Source organism: Dermacentor andersoni, chromosome 1, assembly GCF_023375885.2.
Source record: "Dermacentor andersoni chromosome 1, qqDerAnde1_hic_scaffold, whole genome shotgun sequence".
Taxonomy (NCBI): domain Eukaryota; kingdom Metazoa; phylum Arthropoda; class Arachnida; order Ixodida; family Ixodidae; genus Dermacentor; species Dermacentor andersoni.
Window position 1 is genome coordinate 122,285,214 of NC_092814.1, and position 23,331 is coordinate 122,308,544.

Consider the following 23,331-nt stretch of genomic DNA (forward strand, 5'->3'; position numbering starts at 1 on the left):
AAGAAAAACATCAAAGTCAAAACATCAAAGCAATACCTAAATACACCAGTCACTTACAGGACTACAACTCAATTCTTCAAACTGCTGACTTTAAAATTATAGACAGGTATCGAAGCATGATCATAAACAAAAGTTGAAAACAATTACATATGAGTCAACTGGCTTTACCTACTAAGTGTTTATTGAGCTTGCACACCATTTTCTGATCGCTTTATTCATTTCTCGTTTCGTGTTTATTGTACATAATTCATCACTCAATTGATTAAATACTGCAGGGACATAGTAGTTCCGGGTTCTTTTTCCATAGTGAGTGTAGACACGTGTTTTCACGTACCTCTCAGTTTTTTTTTTTTTAATTATGGGGTTTTACGTGCCAAAACCACTTTCTGATTATGAGGCACGCCGTAGTGGAGGACTCCGGAAATTTTGACCACCTGGGGTTCTTTAACGTGCACCTAAATCTAAGTACACGGGCAGGGATTCGATCCCGCGAACTCGTGCTCAGCAGCCCAACACCATAGCCTGAGCAACCACGGCGGGTGTACCTCTCAGTTTGTCGCAATGTCCCGTTCTTTTTTACGGCAACCCTAAATTCTTTGCTGAAGTAGTGATTCTTCAAAATTACATAATTAAATAGTTCTTTCACTGGTAGTATACCCAGGGCTTGGTATTTTTCCCTTGTACCTGCGCTATCTAACGCTGTACCGTAGGTTATGCTCTTGACTATTTTGCGAATTACAGGATTAATTTCTTGTTTTTTGTTTTCAGAGCAAGTGCCGTATAATGTAATGCCATACATAAGTAAAGATTCAGCTAGCGCCTTAAATAGAGTAAGCTTTTCTTTAAATGGAGCTCTGCCTCGAAGGTGATACATCATGGCAGCTATTGATCTTAGCTTTTTACATGTGTGTTTAACGTGACTATTCTAATTAAGACATTGATCGAAATGTACACCTAAATACTTTACAGTTGATTCGAGTGGCAAAGGTAGGCAATGGCATGAATTATTGTCTGACGAATGCAAAAAAAATCCTCCTAATAATTGTGATAGCTTTGTGGGGATTCTTAAAACAAATTAGCTTTGTTTTTTCTTTATTTATGAAACTATAATTTTCCTGAAACCAATCACATAATTTAACAATATCACTCTGTAGTTGTTGGAACCCTGTATCAATGTTGGCAACATCTATAGTAATCGCAGTGTCGTACGCATACTGGAAATTTTAGAATGTAATGGTAGAAAGCTGAGGTCTGTAACATAAATGTTAAAAAGCAGGGGTCCTAACGTACTACCCTGAGGTACTCCATACTTTAGTGGCTCCAAACTGCTATATGTTTCTCCTAACCTAACACACTGAAATCTGTCAGCAAAACAACTTGAAAAAAAACTTAATGAAGTGTCCCCGAAAGCCCAGATATTGCAACTTTTTTATCATAATATTATGGTCTATAGTATCGAAAGCTTTTATTAAATCTAACATTAAAGCCAGGACCACTCATTAGTGCTTTCGCATTCACGACTCGTAAGAAGTGCTTAGGTGTCCTCTAATGTTTTTATTGAAACTAGGTCTCAACGCTGTTCCTGCTCTGTTATTGAAGTTGCTGCAGGGTTACCTTTCAGATAGCCAATGTAATACTAGCGAAAACAGGAAAAAGCTCTTGCACGCCCATGCGACCACTCCAAGTACACCACAACTTCCGTCCTTGCAAACATTCCCGTAATCTGCGCAAGGTTTTGGGCGCTTCACAGACTCCGAGAGTCAGAGTGTCTGTGCATGTATTTCGGAGGCAGCAACAAACAACAACGAATTGCCTCGAGCGGCCAGTCGTGCATCAATTTTGCGTGTATTTGCGCCCTTCTTTCACGCTCGGAAAAACACTTTTATGTAGCACGTATTGAGCAACGAAAAGCTGTATCGAGAATTTTTCATGTTGTTCTACAATTTTCGAATTCACACTTTTCATCTAATTATAATATTTGAGAAGTTAATTAATTAATTAGGACTGATTATCTAATTAGGAGAAATGAAAATAAAGTAATATGAGTATCTCCAAGTGACGGGAAACATTACCTTCGTTCTGTTCAGCTACGTGGAATTTGCATATATTTATTGTTTGGCTGAAGTTGCGTGAAACATGCTCTGACATTTTACTGCATATATCTATCAAAACATGTCATTTTCTCTGTATACTCTGTACGTGACTGTCTTTGATTTCATGTGACGGCGCTTGCATATAGCACGAAATCGGTATACCTATTTTGATTTTTTTTTTTATTGAAGTGAATGTTAGGAGAGGTTGGCGCCTTTATGTGGTGGCACCGGCTACTCCTTGTCACTTGGCAGACGAAACAAATTTGCGCAAAAAGGGAGATAGCGACACTAAATATAACACTCAGTAGAACACCGGATCAGTAAAAAATATACAGTCCAACAGTACATGAGTCGCAAAGTTCTGTGGATGAGCTCAGTCCACGTACGCATATATGAAGTCCGATGTTTTGAACAGCCAAAACACACAACAACACTTGTAATACACTCCAAGTACAGGACAGAATTATACGTATTGCGTAAAAGTTGCGATCACCACATAAACCAACTATGCACCACGAAAAACGTTTATGTAACTCATTTAGCGTATTCGGATCATCCAATACTTAATATTTTCCCAAAATGTTGGTCTCCTCTAAAAACTTTTTCAGAGCAAGAAGCGCTCTTTTTTGAAGGCCCGCAGTTGGCCATGGGCCAAGTATCTTTTTTAGAGTGAATGGTCTTCTGTCTAATATAAACAAATTAGCTTGCAGTACCGCTCTTTGTGTATCGTATTTCGAGCACTCGAGAAGAAGATGATGCACATCTTCGTCTGGATGGCCACAAGAACACTGTGGACTAGAGACACGTTTTATTCTGTACAAGAAGTGTCTCGTAAATGCAGTACCAAGACGCAGCCGGTGTACCAAAGTTTCAAATTTTCTGTTGTCTCTTAGAGTTTCCGGCATTGATAAGTTTATATATGGGTCTATTGAGTATAACTCCGAGTTCTTAGTTTGCTGGTCAAACCAGGTAGTTTTGCTGAGACGACAAGAAATCTGTCTCAGGATCAGACGGACTTCACTATGCAATAGGGGAAGATTGGTTGTCTCTGCGTTGTTGTGCGCTCGATTCGCAGCTGCGTCCGCTGCAGTATTACCAGGAATATTGCAGTGCCCAGGAATCCACTGAAATGCAATTACGTGGTTCATTGCGCTTGCTTTTGTAAGTTCTTTGAGCGACTCATACAATATCGAAGTGTTCAAAGAATTTTTCTTATTGCTCTGTAGTAATGTGAGAGCGGCTTGCGAATCGCTAAAGATAACCCATTTTTGCGAATGTTTTTCTAAAGTTATGAAACGCAAAGCACACAGGATTGCAAATAGTTCTGCCATGGTGGAAGATGTCTCCCGGGATAACTTAAATGTTTGCTCTAGCGCTAAGTGTGGAATGACGAATGCTGAAGTCGAGGAACTTTTATGACACGAACCATCTGTATAAACGTGGATGTACTGGGGATATAATGAGTAAATTTGGTAGAGTGCCAGTTGCTGTGCGGCTACTATGAACATGTCTCTCTTAGATATAATCCCGTCAACCGATAACTCTATTTTAGGGTATGTTAACATCCAGGGAGGGTAACTAACATCCACTTTGCATAATTCAAATCTTGGTAATAATGTTTTATGTTCTCGAACAACATCGTGAATTTTGCTTTTGTTTCTTTCGGTGAGCGCGAGGTTTAATGGATCCTTCTCGTGTTGGGTTAAGATGCGATAAATATGTCGGCATGTTTCAACCGTTCGTATGACTGGAAATGGGGGGTGACGAGCTTCAGCAATTACTAAAGAACTCGAGGTAGCCTGCGGAACCCCAAGACACACTCGCAGCCCCCTTGCTAGTAAACGTTGAAGACGTTCCTCAGAAGTTTGCGATAAACCATGGAGAATAGGTGCCGAGTAAGCAATTTTTTCTTTTATGAGTGCGTTATGAACTTGTAGTAGCGAAGAGACTGATCCCCCCCACATTGTGCCTGCGAGTCGCCGAAGTACGTTTATTACTGCATTGGTCTGTTTTTCAATTGCGCGGATGTGTGAAGCCCATGTAAGTTGGCGGTCAAGAATAACTCCAAGAAATTTATGCTCTTTCACAAACATCAAAGCTTGCCCGTTAAGCCTAAGTTGGAAATTAATCAACTGTCGTCTAGTGACAGGAAGTACGGCTGTCTTTGCGTATGAAAGACTCATGCCTCTTTCTTTTAAAAAGGTGTCGATGCTATCAAGGCCCTCTTGCAGCGTTGTTTGAATGTCTTTTATATTAGAACCAGAGGCCCATATGCAGATGTCATCTGCGTACAGAGAATACCGTAGACCAGACGGGTGCTTTTGTGGCAAGGCTGCCATGACACAATTGAATAAAAACGGACTAAGAACACTGTCCTGCGGAACGCCCTGCGTGATGCTGTGATAATTACTTTCTCCTTCTATTGTTTCCATAAATATCTTTCTATCTTTCAAGAAGTTTTGATTTTCAAAACTTTTGATTGTTTGATTTTGATTTTGATTTTGAATATTTCTACCAAGTGCACCAGTCCCAAGGCGGATAAGTTGTTTCTGGGAGCATTAACAAACATTGCTTGATTTTTCCCTAAAATATACACGTTGACCTTTAACTGAAGAGATGTCTTTTTTGTTAGTTAGTTAGTTAGTTAGTTAGTTAGTTAGTTAGTTAGTTAGTTAGTTAGTTAGTTAGTTAGTTAGTTAGTTAGTTAGTTAGTTAGTTAGTTAGTTAGTTAGTTAGTTAGTTAGTTAGTTAGTTAGTTAGTTAACCACATAGGCTTTTTTCCTTCTCCTTTTTCTTTAACTTCGTTTCTTCTTCGAATCGAGCCAACGTTTCAAGTACCTCAGTTGAGTTGTTTAAGAGTGGACAAACAAGTGAAGCGTCGGCCCACAGCCAACATTTTGACAAGGAGACTTGTCTTCATCAGATGTCCACTGTAGAACATTTTTTCTTTCATTCCCCTCACTATAGCATGATCTCACAAGAGGTGACCGTTATCATCTTTCGGTTTTAATTTACAATTTCAATTTCAATGTATTTCTGCACTTCGTATTTCTGCACAAAAGCTACCAAGCTGCCAGATTTTAAGTGATGAGCGGCTTTGCATGCTCTAAAGGATTTAAAGAGCTATTGCTTATAATATGGGTTCTATCTGACCGTTCTGTTATACTTTTAAGAAGTGAATAAACATACGGTATTTGATTCGATATTCGAAGACAATTTTTAAATAGTTCTATTCGATTTGAAAAGTTCATTATTTCGACACCTCTAACTTAAATTAAAGTACACTAGCATTTGCGCAATACGCGCCCCTATAAATATGCGGGCGCCGCGGCTCGGGTTCTAACCTTGAATCACGTGCTCAGCAGTGGTACGCTGTAGCCACTGAACTAGTGTGGCGGGTTCTTCTAGCTTTGTATTCAATACGGAATAAGAGACTAACTGCGGCGCGCGCTCGCATGCAGACATTGGCTTTGTGTCCTGGAAAGTGTGCTTTGTCTCACTCAACTGTGCGGGAAGCAAAGCACGCTTCTCAGGAGGAAAAGGATGGATTGGAGCAGCGGAGTCCCATTAAATGCTGCGAAGACGCAGCCCCGACCTCACTACAAAAGCCAAGCAGAATCATCAGGCAAAAGGGGCAGTTATCGATAACAAAAAGAAGATGTAAAATAATAATAATAAACAGACAGTGGTCGGAAACAGACTCCTGCTACGGAGAACAAAAGTCCCTAAAATGAAGGAAACTCACTACTGACTTCGCCGAAGCGCGGACCTCGACACACACTGGACGACCTCATCTAGCCCACGTTAAACGGCAAGGAGCAGCGATCCTTGCCGATCATCACCGCAGACGGCGGCGTGCAGCCAACGCGCGGCGGCAGCGCCGGCGAGTAGCACGAGTAGCTCCTTAATTAGCGCGTCGGCCGGCTGCTATGTTGGCGCTGCGTTAGGAGCGTTTCATTGTCGCAGGGATGGGCGGACCAGCTGCTACGGCCACCGCGACTCCGCCGCGGGCGCAATTACGTGGACCCCGCGCGCGCCACTGCCGTCGCGCTCTGTCCGCGTGCAAACAGACGCCACGCGGCAATAAAAGAGGCCCGCGGCGATTGACTCGCAGGCGGCGCCTAATTGGCCGTGTCCCCGGAGTCGCCACTGTGCGCGGCTGGACGTCTTTACCCTTGGGCGGCGCAGTCGCGTGTCACGAGACGGCTTCAACACTTCACAACAACAGCGAAAAGCGAAAGAGCGGGGTTGAGGGCCTCGACGCCGCTTCGAAGAGCCCACAGCGCCACGGGGCTATCGTCCCACTCGTTCGGAATTTCCGTGTTCTTCCAAAGCGTTCACGCTGGTAAGGCGCCAGTCGACGAGCCGTCCAGGTTTGCCGAAAGCCCTTCCAGACTAAGTCATGAGTAATTTAGTTAGTTACACTTACAGTTAACCACAGTTATCAGTTACCTTTATTTTTCAGTGAGATGGAGTGCAGTCGGCGCGGGATGAGAAATGCAGTATTGAATACATGAATTGGTTCATTTATTATTATTGTGAGAGTCACGGTCACCCACACTGACCATTCGATACAAAGTGCACTGCAAGTGACACTACGACATGACATTTGTCAATGATAAGAGCACATGTGCTAGTTCTTAGGAGCATAAAGTAAGCAAACTGCAGTAGCTAGGGCCGCGTTGGAACATTGCACAACCGTAATATAATATGATACATGCGTTGCTTTAAGATGTACACGCTATTATAAACGCTCGTAGATCACAACGCTCAGTACCGCAAGCATCAAGGAATTTTCTAAATTATCTGTAGATTATAATCGGGTTATCAACTTCACACACTGCCGACAGGTCTGTGGGCGACAGGTTTGACGTGAGGCTGCACATATACGCTGACGACAGTGACAATAATGTGACACAACTTGGCCTTGCATCGAAGGGTTTCTGGTACGTCCGTACGCGACTTGACCATTAGTGCTGATGGAAGGTCCCGTCGTATATACGTCACTCTGCTTCGTCCACCATGACGCTCGGTCTCGTACACCATTACAGTTCGACGGACGAAAGCTAACCAAGAGCCTTCATTGAAAATGTAGTGACCATGTGCCAGTGAGACCATGACCATGCGCTAGAAAGAGTGTCGCGTTGCCACGTCCCCGCTATCCAAGTTGGTGCACCATCTTACCTCATGACACATGACTTGCGCGCTCTTTCCTCGACAAGTTCCGACGAAAACAAGTGCGGTTGATCACAATCGTCGCAAACCATCCCAGTATAGTGCGTACACTTTGTTTCACACGCCACACGGCAGAGTGCCTGACTTCTCCCATGGCAGAAAACAGGAAGGAGACGAAACATAGTTGTTGCAGCGAAAAAAGATAAAGACATAAACGAAACACACGGAACAAGCGCTGACTCACAACTGAACCTTTTATTGGAAAGGAACGTATATAAGCGATTGTAACGCAAAACTGTAACAATTCAATGTACCCATGATCATCAGCGCTAAAGGACAAGAAAGCGCAAGAACATTAAAAAGAGCACAAATTGAAACATTTCTATCATGCAGGGTTATCGCACGTACGAACAGAATAATCATATTCTTTGTCTAATAACGATGCCGAAGCCTGGCTGACGCATACGTCCCCTATTCTTTTAATGTGAAAAATATTCGATGATTTCGCGAGTTGGCTCCTAATGTTTTGGAAGAACCTCTATATCTACAAGCAAGAGTGAATAGCCACACGTGTGACAGCGTGAAGCCGTATGTGATGCCATGGACTTCTTTCATGACTGATTATGTTCCTTTAATCTAACATTGAGACACCTGCCGATCTGTCCCACATATGATTTTCCACGTGTAGGTCGTATTTCATATCCCTGCAATTTCATAATTTCAGGGTACATACGTTCATAAGTGTTTGACATCACCACCATGATGTACATCGTCACACTGCTCGAGTTTCCTTTGAAGAAGTGAGCAAATTCTTGCTCCTTGAAAAAAAAAAAAAAAACAGGGACGTGTTATTAGCGACCTCTGCCGGTTATTACTAGGCAGTGTTTACGAACTAAATGCTTTGCGAATTCAGCGTAAGATATTAAATGTAGGAGAACACAATTTTTTAAATGAAAATCACCTTTTTCTCAGCGTGTAATATAGCTGACAAAGTGGCCTCTGTAGTGGAGAACTCGGTAAGATGTCATAATTTAAAATAATTTCAATGGCATCTTGCTCTGTGAGTTAAGTTGCTTGCTCCACATTGAACATCACTCAGCGTAAAATACGGGTTGCTTTGTAGCACCATTTCAAACGTATCACAAATACATGACACATTTCGCTCCTTTCGTGTTCTTGATTGTTAGGCTATTCCAGAAGAGGGTTATAGCGCCGAAAAAACACAACACACAGCAAGCGAGACGGGACAGGCGCAACTTCCAACTGTTTATTCACCGCGTATGCGAATGAATATAAGGTCAAACAAAGATGGGTAGCAAGAACCACACATGCGCACGAGGTTTTTACAAAAAGCGGATAAAGATAGGTGAGGTACACACGTATCTCACGCCCGTGTATCTAAAAAGGCAGTTTCATTCTTATAAATGGAGATAGATGGGGCGCTAACACAATCGCTACAGTTTCTTTGAATATAGTAGGCCTCCAACAGTTCACGGGCTGTCTGGTCCTTACTTCTGCTTAAAACCTTTGCTTCTTTCAGCCTTGCCACACACTTAATCTTCCTTTCTTCTCCGCAGGCTTTACAATGATGCGGCAGATGAGAACCAGTACCATTTTTTAAATCGCGATTATGTTCCGCTAATCGGTCATTAATACAACGGCCGGTTTGTCCGATGTACTTCTTTCCACATGTGAGAGGTATCTGATATACGACACCCACGGCACATTTAACAAGTGGGGCTGCATGTCTCTTCTTACAGTCAGTTTTTTTTTTTACCTTGTTGGGATCAGTTTTCACGCAGAAGCCAGCCAGTTTCTTTGGGGCAGAAAAAACCACAGGAACCACAGGAACCAGGTGTCGTATATCAGATACCTCTCACATGTGGAAAGAAGTACATCGGACAAACCGGCCGTTGTATTAATGACCGATTAGCGGAACATAATCGCGATTTAAAATATGGTACTGGTTCTCATCTGCCGCATCATTGTAAAGCCTGCGGAGAAGAAAGGAAGATTAAGTGTGTGGCAAGGCTGAAAGAAGCAAAGGTTTTAAGCAGAAGTAAGGACCAGACAGCCCGTGAACTGTTGGAGGCCTACTATATTCAAAGAAACTGTAGCGATTGTGTTAGCGCCCCATCTATCTCCATTTATAAGAATGAAACTGCCTTTTTAGATACACGGGAGTGACATACGTGTGTACCTCACCTATCTTTATCCGCTTTTTGTAAAAGCCTCGTGCGCATGTGTGGTTCTTGCTACCCATCTTTGTTTGACCTTATATTCATTCGCATACGCGGTGAATAAACAGTTGGAAGTTGCGCCTGTCCCGTCTCGCTTGCTGTGTGTTGTGTTTTTTCGGCGCTATAACCCTCTTCTGGAAACATGCACCAACTAGCCCCCCAACAAGTATTACTCTGTTAGGCTATTGCGTATTTTTGTAGTCGCGACGTTAGTTGTGCGTACGAATACTAAGAAGTTGAAAATCACCGTTTACTCTCTTCACAGGGTGGCGGTTACATGATCACGTGGTTGGACACTTACTCCGCTGGAATCTCTCTTCTCTGTGCGGCTCTATTCGAGTCTATAGGCATCGCCTGGTTTTACGGTGAGTTGGACGTACAACTTGTGCTCTTGCCACAACAATCCCCGTTGGCACGCAACGCTACCATTTGGGCATGGTTGCCGTGAACGAATCGCTGAGCTAAGTAGGGGACTGCAGTCTCGGCGAACTTTGGCTTTTAACTACTGGCTCTCATCCAAAGTTACTTCTTTCCGTATGATTGTGTGCAATAATGATGTACGGTGCTGCGATATTTTGCTCCAACAACAAAGTTATGAGCGGCAACAATGAGAATGTCTACATAAAATATTTTCGCGCTTGTTGTTAACTGGGAAAACAGATTTAAAAGGGGGAAAGTTGTGCGACAAATATTTCGAATGCAGCCCAGTTTAACAAGACTCAGGGCTATCTTTCCTCCCTTCTTTTTTTAATACCTCGCGCAGTGCGGTATTATCTCTCTTTCCTTATAATTTGTGCAGGTACGTTGGATGTTGAGGCATTTGAAAAATGACAGAATAACTCGTATAACCGAATCCTGAATAACTACATAACACGTTTCAATACTTATCGCTGCTTGTTAATAATGGCGCGATATTAACTTTACCATATGCACTGTAAAAATGTTTACACCCTTAAGGGTGTTTTCTTGTCGCACTGGTAACGCCCTTACCGTTAGGGCCTTACAAAAAATTATAGAGGCCGACAGCGGAGCTCTAATAAGATGTGCGATGACTAAAGACATAGTCGAAAACTATGTTATCATTTTGACAGCCTTTGGCGCACAGAAATATTCGAGAGAAGAGTTTCATATCTCTCCCTGTGAAATTCTCTTGTCGGATATTTCTGTGCGCCCAAGGCTGTCATAATGATTACATAGTTTTCAACTACGTCTTTTGTCATCGCTCGTCTAGTTAGAGCTTCGTTGTCGGCCTCTATAATTTTTGTAAGGCCCTAACGGTAAGTACAGTAAGAGTTCCAAAGAGAAGGGGACCCAAACCTAAGGGCTGGAAACCCCTGGAGGAAAACGACATCACCCTACGTACGAGGGAGGCATAACCATCCAGAGGGTGGATTCTATGCTGGTCCTCGGGATGACGATCGAAGCCAATGTTGCCAACAACCAAATGATCGTCCGTCTCACCAAGAAGGCGGACTACGCCTTTAGACTGATCAAAAGAGTCACCAACCGACAGCAAGGCCTCGGCGAAGACAACGTCGTCCAGATGGTGCACGTCTTCGTTCTCTGTCACTTTGCCTACGTCGCTGCAATGCACGAATGGCAGAGTGTGCAGAGGGACAAATTAACGCGCTCCTGAGAAAGGTGATTAAGAGAGCCCTGGGATTGCCCATATATACGAAGACCAAGAGGCTCACGCAGTTGGGCATGCCCAACACTCTAAAAGAGATTGCCGAGGCGCAGCAGAGAGCTCAATACATCAGACTCTCCACCACGCAGTCCGGAAGACAAATCCTGAACAGGGTGGGCATCTCGCCCTCCACGGTTGAAGGTAAGCACTGCGAGATGCAGAGGAAGCTGGGGCACTGCATCACGGTCATGCCCGTTCCAAGGAACGTACACCCAGTACACAACGTGCGCAGAAGGCGAGCTAGAGCCAAAGCCCTGCTCGAGAAAGCCAGGGAACGAGTAGAAGAAAGCACTTTCGTCGCTGCGGCGTCCGAACCCAGCAGGCGAGCGTTCACCGCGGTCTGCCTCGATGGTAGGGGAAACGTCTCGAATTCCGCGCAAGTATATACAACGGATCCGAAGGCGGCCTAACAGGTAGCCATCGCCCTGGCACTCGTGAATGACAAGAGAACCAGAATACACAGTGACCAGAGGGCGACCGTGAGAGCCTTTGCCAAGGGTACCGTTTCCAGACAGGCCCTGGCGATCCTCCACGGCAAGGAAGTTAACCCGCGCACGATCATATGGTTTCCCGCACGCATGGGAGAAATTGACGGAGCCCCGACTAATCTCAACGAGTCGACTCACGACGCTGCGCGGGGGCTTACTGCCGCGTGGCGCCAAAGCAGCCAGGCTTGGATGTTACGTACTGCAGGGACCATCTTCTCTCGTACCACGAACTCTCGAAACGCTTTTACTTGGCGCGCAGATCATATCCGCCTCCGCACAGAAAACTAAACAGACCCTAAGCTCTCACCTTGAGGCTCTCGCAGACGGCGACCTATCCCAATCCCCTATTAATAAGTAAAATATTTCCCGGAGCCTTGGCTTCATGCACTTGCCCGCGATGCGATAGACTTAGAACATACGCTGTGGCGGTGCTCCACGTTACGCAGCCACAAGGACAACACCAAAGAGCGCTGGGACGCGGCTATCCGTATCCCCGAACTAGAAGAACAGACATGGGCAGTCCAGAGGGCCCGCGTTGCGGCCGAGAGGCTAGGCCTTTCGGTCCCGACGTGGGAGCGGCCTGCTTCGGGCTAGGAAACTAGCGCGACCTGAAGGACCTGAATAAAGTTTTCCATACCATACCATACCTAACGCTAAGGGTGTTACCAGCCCGACAAGAAAACACCCTTAAGGGTGTAAACATTTTTACAGTGTGGTTTGAAGTCCTCTGCTCTCTCGCAGGCTTGGACCGGTTCTGTGGAAACATACATGAGATGCTGGGCTTTCGTCCAGGAATCTTCTGGAGGCTTTGCTGGAAATTTATCACTCCGACTTTCCTTGTGGTAAGTCGCATGGCACTGTAGAGCACACAACAGCCAATGTCACGAAGCATTTCCCCAACCTGCGTTTTTGTGCTATCAAGAAATAAAAGACGCAGCCTAAAGTGCGTGTAGGACACACAATTAATGTAGCACGTAAAATGTTTCATTACTTGCTGCCTGGCCTAGTTGGTGCGCATTTCTTACTGTGAAAAAGACGCAAAAACATCTAAATAAACGACGTTCTTTCCTGTCCGGTCGTATTTTGCTTGTTCTCTCGTTTTTTTTTTGTTCTTTACCGCGTGAAGTACGAATCAAGTAGACCAGCATGAAGTAGTGATACGTTATATTTATTGTATAACGGGCCCTGTTCTCGCTTCATCTTCGTCTTCTAGGTAGCCTTTTCTGCTAATTGTACATATCACCTCGGCGAAAAGCCACCCACGGTGCCTGACGTATTGCCTCGAGAAGAGACTGATGCCGGTTGAAGTGCAAGCGCTGTTTGGATAAAGACCGTCTCCTGTCCGGTCGTTTCTTTATAGGTTTTCACGTCTTTTCCGCACATACCAACTCGCCCAAGCTGCCACGCTTTCCACACTAAAAATTTTTTTCATCTCTAAACGTAAACCTGGCTGGTCTGATGCGGCGATTCCTACTGAGATATCCGCCCAGTCAAAAGGGAAAGTACAAGAAAAGAAAGTGACCTTCAGCGTCAAATGTGCATGCATAAGCTTAGCATGGCATCTCACGCACCTTTATTCCAAGCTGCGACACGAAATAGGCTTTTATGACCCCAAGATATAGCGTTATTTAGCACAATAGACTACTATCAAGCGATGAAATTGTATAAAGCATTTAATATTCAGCAGCGCTCCTCCTTGCGTATTGGAACCAGTGTGGCACACACACAACCAGCGCAGTTTCCAGTGCGAGCCAGCGAACTTCAGTGAGAACCAGCGCCTGTACAGCACGAACCAGTGCGCCCCAGCGTCATGGCAGTGAGACCAGCTTCTCGTCCAGTGTAACCCATCCAGCGTTCTCACTGGTGTCCCAGTGACTCCCAGCGAGCGCTAGCGTCTCCAGTGCGATACGGTGTCAAAAAACGCACTGGTTTCACACTGGAAGGCACTGGAAGACGCTGGTTATTGCAAGATGCATCTGTTCCAAACATATTCCCTTCGTTGTTTGTTGTTCGTTCGAGTATCGCTCTGCCGACATTATCGCCTAGGTAGACAGATCAGCATAACACACGATAAGAATGAAGTAGGACCGGGAGAAGAAAAAAAAGAAGCGCTACTTTATATTGTCCCTGAGCCTTTAATGGCGTGCATTATAATGTAGTAGCTTACAAAGTGCATCCAAAATGGTCTTTGATCTACAAATGACAGTGTGGCGGGCGGGAATAGCACTCGCTAGCTATTTCTGTTTCTAAACAGCGCTAGTCACACTGGAACCTCGCACAATAGGCAGGCGAAATGTTTCCGTTGTCTGTGTCCCTTTTGCGATGCTGCTAAATTGGGTTACGTCTCATCTTCTAGCACTTCGTACGATCTGTAGTTTAGGTTTGCCTCGACTTAGTTCTGGTTTGCGCTCAGTCTGACAGCGGCGCGCTCTGGCGTCTGTAGGCGGTCATCATCAGTGGCGTGGTGAACCAGGCGCCCGTGGAGTACCACAACTATCGGTACCCGCCGTGGGCCATCAGCATGGGCTGGGGCCTGGCGCTCTCCTCCGTGTCCATGGTGCCCCTCGTGGCCATCATCAAGTTGTGCAGGGCCAAGGGCACCTGTACCCAGGTGAGCCTTTGCACCCCCCCCCCCCCTGGGGGGACCATTCGTTTAAAACAAAAAATTTACCCAATAAACGCTCTCGCTTTTTGTCAGCATATAATATAAAGAAAAAAAACACTGCATCATTGCGAAAGTAGTCTCGTCCGTCGTCACAATTAAGATGTATGTCGATGCCTCCCAGGATTCGAGTGTAGTTTCAGGTGCCAGGTCTCGGCTCCTGTAGCAATCCTTCGCTATAGCGCCTACTGCGCAAAAGCACCAAGACAAAGTTTTTTTTTTTTTTTCAAGGTTAGAAAGAACGAGCCATTAGTGCAAAGGCGACTGATTTCTGCCCAGAACGCTTGTCAATGTAGCGGAAGCTGATAGATGAACTTCCGATCCTGAGTTCGTGCTTAAAGCTTTCCTTGTAGGTGTTTTGTACAGCACGCCGCGGCCAACGAAAGAGCCTGTTGGCGTGGCATCTTCGCTCAGTAAAGCGAGAAATCACAATGTAAGAGCTCGATCGCGGAGGCATTTTAGAATCCATTCTTCCGTTAGAAGCTATATATATATATATATATATATATATATATATATATATATATATATATATATATATAACTTAAAATAATGGATGCAAAGCGTTTCCTTTCTGTGGCCGTGACTTCGTTCAACCCGTAACTACCCCCTGGCAACCGGGCAAAAGTAGATATAGCCCTAGGGGCTTGCGTCTGTCGCATCTGTTTGTTGTCCGAGTAGAAGACTACCTTATTAAGGTGGCGGATACCGATCGGAAATGAGAGGTGCATGCCCGCGAAATTTGTTCGTAAGCTGTCCATATGAAACGAAGATCTCAGTAACGATGCATGAGTGTGTAAAACGTTGTCGCTAGAAAGTGCGATCGTAGCGGTGAAAAAGGAAAATGTTGCATTCCTGAGAAACTAAAACTTCGCGCTAAAAGTTGTCAAAAACTGTCTTTGTAGAGAATTGCATACACCATAACACCGGCTGCTGAAAGGCAAGAGGAAAAAGAAACGGGTACAGTCGAAAGATTCAAGGTAAGATTTTTCTGCATACTCTCGGGGTTCGCGAAAACTACACTCTATAATTTGATAATCCTAAGCCGGCAGTTTGCAATATTGCTAACAACAGGCGGCGATATATCACTTTTCCCGAAGGAACGCCTTCAAGTTCTTTACTTGAACCAACTGCCAAGAACGCTTTCTGCGATACAGTGGCTCCAGCACAATAGCAAACTTTTAAGCCTATCTTCGCCATTTATGCATGAGTAAACACACATTGCGCGATAAAATAAAAGCCAGATTAAGTTGTTAATTCGCATTCTACGCAGATATGTTCGCTGCATGTACGCTAGCCACTATCGGTTCAGACAGGTCAAATAACGCACATATTATTGACTATAACGCGCAGGTGGTGTTTGGCATACATGTATCGTCAAAAGACTCAGTGCCTTTCCACTCTGTGAAGAAGGATGATCAGCAAAACTGTGTATGTGGGCCCCTAATTGCGAACTGCACCTCCGCCACAGGTCGTCCCGGTATTGCATTATTTTCGGGATCACCCCACGTATGGGGAGTGCTTAACACCTGCTTCACCTCCGCCGTGGGTCGACCTGGTGATGCATTATTTTCGGGATCGGCCCACATATGGAGTGCGCTTAACGCCCGCTTCACCTCCGCCGCGGGTCGTCCCGGCTTTGCACGATCATCTGGATCGGCCCACGTAGGGGGAGTTTTATGTCTACACACGGATACGATCCTGGGGGAACTAGCCCTTAAAAGCTTCGCTGTAAAAAAAAGCGTTTCGCTCTTCGTGAAACCAAGAATGAGACACAGAGTAAAATTTGTCCATGGATGTCGCTCCATCTGTGATATGCGCATCATTACGTGTACTCGCAGGGCTTTCTAAACCTTGCCCGTTTTCCTTTGCGTCGGGAAGCTAACCCTATATACGTACAGCCTTTGTCAAATGTAAACCGCGGGCTACTCCGCGCCTTCACTATATGTAATTTGGCTGTGTGGTGTGGTTGCCACGGCGTTCTTGACACTCAAGACAACTGCATGGTGAATGTGCCGGAGTTTTTTTCTCCTCTTTTCGTTTTACATGGCGCTGGGACTTATGGCCTGGCACAGAAGCTCCATTAAAGAGCCGGTAGTCAGCGTGGGGGTCGCAGCCAACGTAGCCCGTACACTTTTGCCAAAGACTGTACGTTTTGTACAACTCCCTACTTTATTTTCTTTTGTCTCTGTCCCTCGCTTCTTATTTGCGCGAAATTATAGAACTTCTCTTTGTATTGCAGTTTACGTATGAACGCTTACGTTCACGCACTTGCGTTGTACCGCATAGTGTTCGCCTGTACGATGCCAAGTGCCGGTCGAGACTCACAATGTGTGTTTTTTTTTTCGTTCATTTCCTGCAGCTTAGCCACTGGACCTACGTGTAAAGTGTCGAGCATCTACTACGACCTTCACATTTGCTGCGGGTGTGCACTTTGTGACTGCACCGGTGTCCGTTCGGACTGGAGTCTTCTCACCAAAGATTTTTCGGAGCCAAAGTCACTTTCGCGCGTACCCCTCCGTGTTCGCCGTCAGGCCTCGCTTCCGCGACGGCAACTGTGAGAAAAGACTGCCAGTGTGCTCGGAAGAACGTCGCCCGCGCCGAAGGATTCGCTGCATCGACGGTGTGTGTTCGCGGGGGACGCGGGGGTGAGTGCGGTGACTGGACACTTGTGCTATACGGTTGCTTCGCTAGGGCCCTCTACCCGAGCGAACACCGCCGGACTTGGCTGCCTCTGCAACGGCAACCGCACGGAGTGCGTGAATCTGGGGATTATGCAACACGCCAAAGGTTGAACTCGAGCATCCGTGTGACGTGGGGCAGTGCAGCGAGGCGTTGAATGCGGCCGAGCCGAAGCTGTTGCACGAGCGAGGCTGTTGCCAGATAGCGAGATCAGCTGATAGTGTTGTCATGGAAACTCGCTGCCTCCGCTCGTTTTATCTGACGCTGCTCAGTCATATTACGAGCCACGTCACACTGGGGACCAACACCACTTTCCTAGAAACTGGCGCCCCTTCCCTGTAGATGGCAGAGCAGTTTTGAGTCGAGCGCAGCGTTGGCCCGAGCGTTGAGGTCTCCCGAGTCCGCTGATGGTACATTTTGCCCTTTTGATCTATAGCTTAGCAGGTGGTTAGTGAATTGTCAGCCCCTGTTCTTCCCAGAACCCACCGCAGTCTTGCCAGTTGCATAACCGTGTTTTTGAAGTTGCACAGAGCCTCGCATTTAACCGAGCTCTGCGTGCACATAAGCAGAGCTGCACGAAAGTTGAGCCCTTGCACGGTCCCGTCCCGCTAGCTTTCTTGTGCCGCCACAGGTACCACGTGGATAGACCGGGGAGTGTTCGTCGCTGTGTAGAAGACGCGGCAAAAAAAAAAACATCGTTGTTGCAGCACACTACCTCCGTTCTGAAAACCTTGTGTAAAAATATGTACGGTTTCTCGCTTTCCTGTTGGTATAGTTAATGCAATCCTTCACAGAGGCTACGAATTAACAGGCATCGTAAGATCCATAAAAGGGGCCAGTTAAACGCAACTGAACTGCCTGGTTCGTACGACGCCCGATCTGCAGTATGCTGTTTCTCTTCGTGACACTTTGCTTCGGGCTCGTCCGTGTAGTGTGACGTGTTGTGGACCACGAGCGAACTGTTAGATTTTGCGCGGGCTTCATAGTTTTGACGTAGCGATTGCAGAACTTCGCGTAAGCTCAGCTGCCGGTCGCTTTTTCGTTTCATCCTTTAAGCCATCTGCCAGATATTGAGAGAGAGCTTTACGCCAGACAGCACGAGCAAAAGTTGCGTATGGTAAAAGAGGTGATAGCACAATATGTTATTGCTGTTCAATTTCACCCTGTGACAATTTCTGACTGTCTCTCGCTTATCGTCACTAGAAATAATTTATCTACGTAAGAAAGGACGTAAAGCAGAAGAACACGATTGTCAGCAGCAGGCAGCTGCGCCTGATTTTGGAAGCTCAGGCCCTTATAGTCCGCCGACACATCGAGTATTATCACGACAGCGTTCTTCGTGTCTGAATACTATGAATGCGGGCGCCTCGGACGTTCTCGGGGTGTTGCTGAATGCGCGGCAACGTGTGTGCCAAAGCTATATTTTACAAAAGTGCCGCATTTTATTTTTCAAACGCTTTCCAACCAAAGCGCAGCACTTGCACCGTTCATAACACATAAATATGTAATATATGTGAGAAACCATGAATGTCTCAGCGCAGCGCACATTATTTTATATATTAACCTGTGCGAATGTAATTTTAAAAAATGTAGCCTGTGTGTACATAGCCGCTGCAACGCGCATACATTAACGTCATGCGTGACCCTGCTGGAACGAATGAGGTCACACACATTAGCAAGCCACAACAACTGGCTTCACTTATAATTCAGCTCAAAGTTTCCGTAAACGATATAGTGCGTCGAACGCGCGCTCGTTACTCCTTTGCGCTTAGTCATTCCAGGTCGGTGCTGATGCTCAGGGCATGGTGTTTGCGGCGTCGCGCCATTATATCGGCGCGGCTGCTCGATGAAGTGTCCGAGTAGCTGAGAGTAGCGAATGAGAAGCGTCCCCGTCGTGGACACGCTGCTTTTCGTGGCGTTTTGGGAGGAGGTGGAGTTAATTCGTGCAGTTTAGCGGCGATGCGCAAGCGTCATTGCGCTTACGAATGGTCTTCCTGCTTCCACATGGAGCGGGCTTCTCCGTAGAACACGATTTCTCCGGGAGGCCAGACTCGGCATTAGCGGCGCTACGCAACTGTGCAGCTTCGTCCAAAACGTAGTCGCATTGACTTTGAAGTTAGTAGCGGGAGCACGTGATTTCACGCTTTATGCATCCGTACTTGCCGTGAGCTGTCGGCATCAATGTGCTCTGTCATTTGCGACAAAGACTTGCGCTTGCAAACGAAAGAGTGCAGAAACGCTCTGCGTTTATTATCTTTGGTTTTTGATTCTTTTTCATTTCAAAAAAAAAGGTTAAGGGATTTATTGCTTCACGGAGCTCCAGAAAGCTGTTTCTTTTTTTTTCATGTTCATGGAAAGCAGGTCATAGTCAGTCCCAGAACACCCGGTTCACTGCTCCGCACGATGAGCTTCATGGACATCGCTCAGGTGTCTCTTGTCCGCGTCTCGCGTCAAATAACTATGTCGCACCGGTTATGGGAATATGCAATGCAATACTATCATCCTATTGCTTTTATCTTCAGCATTATTCTTACTTAGGAGTAACTCTCATTATTTAATTACCTTCCGTTAGCAGTGTGAATGGCGTCATAGTAATGCAGCCCAGAACGGCTTCATATTTAAATGGGCTTGCATTGCGTCATATACGTATTTTTTGCACCCTTAAATGAGGTGCGTTTGAATAACTTTTTTTCTTTTACACGCGTGTTTAAAGCAGATTGAACTCAGGGTGTTTTAATGACGTGCCGTCATTGGTCTGTCACCTCATCTTCCACTGATTACAGTGTCAGTGGCGACGGGTAGATATTGTAGTCGATAGCCTATAGCTTTGACCACAGTGGTATCCAGGTACGTGTGTATGTGTGTGTGCTATGCAGGCACGTTCACGAGAAGCACCGCTTATGTCCACGCGCACAAAGATATATATATATATATATATATATATATATATATATATATATATATATATATATATATATATATATATATATATATATATATATATATATATATATATATATATATAGCTTACCAGGAGACGCAGGTGGGCGTGAACGCCGTCGTTACAAGTATATATATATATATATATATATATATATATATATATATATATATATATATATACTTGTAACGACGGCGTTCACGCCCACCTGCGCCCCTGTACTCACGCAGCTTACCAGGAGACGCTGAACGAGTTTGTGCGACTCAGGCGCATGAGCAAAGAACGTAACAAGACATAGTAACATCATGTTGCGTGGCTACAGCGTGTGTAACATCCAAAAGTGAATTTGTGCCCGGGCCTTTTAGCGCAGGAGTGTTGCCTGTTGTTCACAGTATATTTTCAGGGACTGCACAAGAGACAAAGCAGGTTGTGAATGTTTGCGGTCTATAGAGAAACTTTGACGGCGTGTTATTTTTGGAGCGGACACGATCCGTGCGCCACAAGCAGGGCACTCGCTTCGCCTGTTCATCGGACGTCGGCTCCCGTAGTTTCAAGCCGACCCGAGTTGGTCAAGGTCAGCTCGAGTCGGCTTGAGTTCGCCCCAGTTTAGATGGAATCGGCTCAAGTCGGCCCGAGTCGATCGACTGGCTGCACAGAATAGTGTTTCACGCAGCAGGATACAGCACCCCAGCGTACAGTGTTCCCAGAGTGCGTTGTTTCCCCTGTAGCAAACAGCGTCACCTTCCCTGCGATCTCTGCATCCCGCCCTATACTTGTGATGTGTGGTCCCGTGAACTTCAGAGCACGCACGTAGGAAAAATGCCACATCACTATTTTGTGTGGGTATGTACTTCATATTCAACACGTGGCAAGCATGCAAGGTAATAACGAAGTATATATTATGCGAGGCCCATTGCAAGGGCAGCATTATTTTTCTCTCGCCGAGCACGTTCGAGATTATATATGTGTGCGTCCCGAATGGCGAGCAATAAGTGTTCTTCGGCGGCAGTGGTGCTTTGGGGGCTCGCGCCAGGGCACCAGAGGGACGCCGGCCTTGCGAATTCACTCGTTGTGCCACACTGCTCCGTGTTCCGAGCTGGTCTCGGGGGTACAAGTTATAAATTTGACTACTTTTGACATTTGTCTTTTGTCGGATGATCGACGGGTTACTTCAGGATTTGCGACCTGTACATGTGACAACAGGAGCCGGTGAGCAGATTAGTGACATCAGCATTATCAGTGGAGAGGGCATTATGTAGAGCCTGTTGAACGCAGGAATGCATGCAGCAATTTCTAGTTCCATTCGCATAAGCCCAGCTATGACATGCGCAAGCTACAGGGTAACTTAAAGTATGCGCTCTTCGTATCGGCAAAAAGCAAAAAAAATAACGAAAGTGAGCGGCACATAGCGAATAAAAATTCAAAACGCTATACGATGCTCCAGGTGGATCAGTTGGATACACCAAGGTCATATAGTGTGTTGTTTGCGTTGAGGGCTGTATCACGAGAAAGCTGACATCCGCTCTTTATGTAACTTGTTTCCTTTTTTGAAAAAGACTGGCTAGCTTGGCAATGTTGGCGTGAACTCCGGCTGACTTATCGAGTAACACTGTGGACGCTTCCTCTATATAATTAGGGACACTTGGACTCGTTGGCACGGCGTTACGAAAATTCTGAGAGAAGAAACACGAGGGCAGCGCGTGTTGTGACAATTCTCTTTCCGTTCTTTATTTGTCTGTCCTTGTGTTCCTGCGGTACGAGTGAAACACCTTTAGCGGAAGGCCTCACAGCGTTAGTTATGGAACACCACTATTTTTGCTAATAATGCAGCCTTTTCCTCTCATCGCGGGGCTGCAAATATGAATCTGTTCTCGCTTCAGTACAATAACTTTGCAAGTAACGCCCATTCGCAGACGGTACAAACAACATTATGTTTCAAAACAGGAGACATCGTAAGCCTTTGTAGAACGATGGGAAAGATCAGAACGCGTCGGCAGTTGGTTTGCCGGAGCGACACCTCTTTGAAAGATTTAACTTAAGATTGAACAAACCGAAAAAAAAATGGAAGTCGGCCTGTCGTGCAAGGCACGGTCAGAGAAACCAGAATGTGGGGGAAGGAAAAACAAACAAACGTGTCATCCAAGTTCCGAAAATGTGGGCATCTAGTATCCTGACTCCCTAGGCGAAACGACGAACTGTGTCGTACATGTTTCCTCTGTCAGACACGATCGTATACTTTCACGACCAACATCAGATTTAGACCGATTTAGACCGGCGGCAAACAGACCGCTCCTCGAGGGTTGCTCAGCGAGTGGGAAATGTCTCGGGGGGCACCCGCGACCAGCGGACGGAACAGCAGGCCTTTTGGCAGGCGCTGCAAGCGTGCCCGAGTGGAATCACTGGCGAGCGTCCCCCCGCACACCGAACAGAGGCGGCTCCTGTCTCGTTAGCGTTGAACGGGTCGCCTCTTTTTGTGGTGCCTGTCACATGACCAACCGGCACTCGCCACGCCCGCACCAAGCCCCAACGCTCGCTGCTGCGTCACTGTGTACTGTATAAGCGGCAATGCAAAAGTATTCAAGGACCGCAGCTTGAATGGGGACGCGGCGTCAAGTGACCAAAGCTTTGGTGGCGATGTCTTGGTGGAAGGGCGAAACACAGCAGAGGCCCGGCAATTGTTTGCATTTAGGCCTCTGGCACGCGAAACATGGCATTCGTTGTATATATATATGTGTGTGTGTGTTTTCTGTTTCGTTTTCTGTAAAAGAGTAAATTTAAATATTTGTCATCAACCTGCCGGAGTTCCATGCCTGCAACCGTCTCTCTCCTCGGTTTGCGCGCATCTGTCGACGAGCCTGCGACGCGTGAGGAGGCGCTTCCCAGCCTGCATTCACGGGCTCGTGCCGCGCCGTGGCACAGGACCGGCGATTAAATCTTTGTTCACGACCCCTCTCTACAGCTCTTTCATTTCTGTACATAATCACTGGCGCCCTCTTTTTCTATTTCTTTTTTCTTTCTTGTTGCTCTGTCGTTCTCTTGGTTGGCTGTTCTCGCTCGCTCTCTACTGCTGTTATCACTCTGTGCTCTCGCTTTGTTTGCGCGTAAAAATGGATGTTGAAAATAAAGAGGACAAAAAAAAGCGGATAAACGATGTGCCCCACGCGGCGCAGTGTCTTTTCGTCTCCGTTCAATCACCGTATTTCCCTCTTCCTCGCGAGCTGCACATTGGGCAACAGGCGTCATGGGCCGTTATCGCCTGGGGCTGCCACGCCGCACCTCGTTTTGGCGCAATTTCCGGCTGCCTGCCACCAAATCGCTCCGTGGTAAGGGAGCGAACGGCTCTGCAACTGTGGCGCCACGTCG

At 46.1% G+C, this 23,331-nt stretch overlaps 1 protein-coding gene across 1 annotated transcript in view; it reads left to right on the forward strand.

The window, feature by feature from the left end:
• Positions 1-17,789, forward strand: part of LOC126544042 (sodium-dependent noradrenaline transporter-like) — a 187,519-nt gene extending 169,730 nt beyond the window's left edge. The window contains exons 11-15 of the mRNA XM_050191232.3: positions 9,774-9,873; positions 12,425-12,525; positions 14,127-14,294; positions 15,251-15,325; positions 16,708-17,789. Coding sequence (XP_050047189.1) covers positions 9,774-9,873; positions 12,425-12,525; positions 14,127-14,294; positions 15,251-15,325; positions 16,708-16,731 — 468 coding nt within the window. The 3' untranslated portion in view covers positions 16,732-17,789. The remainder of the gene's footprint in view (positions 1-9,773; positions 9,874-12,424; positions 12,526-14,126; positions 14,295-15,250; positions 15,326-16,707) is intronic.
• Positions 17,790-23,331: the final 5,542 nt, after the last annotated feature.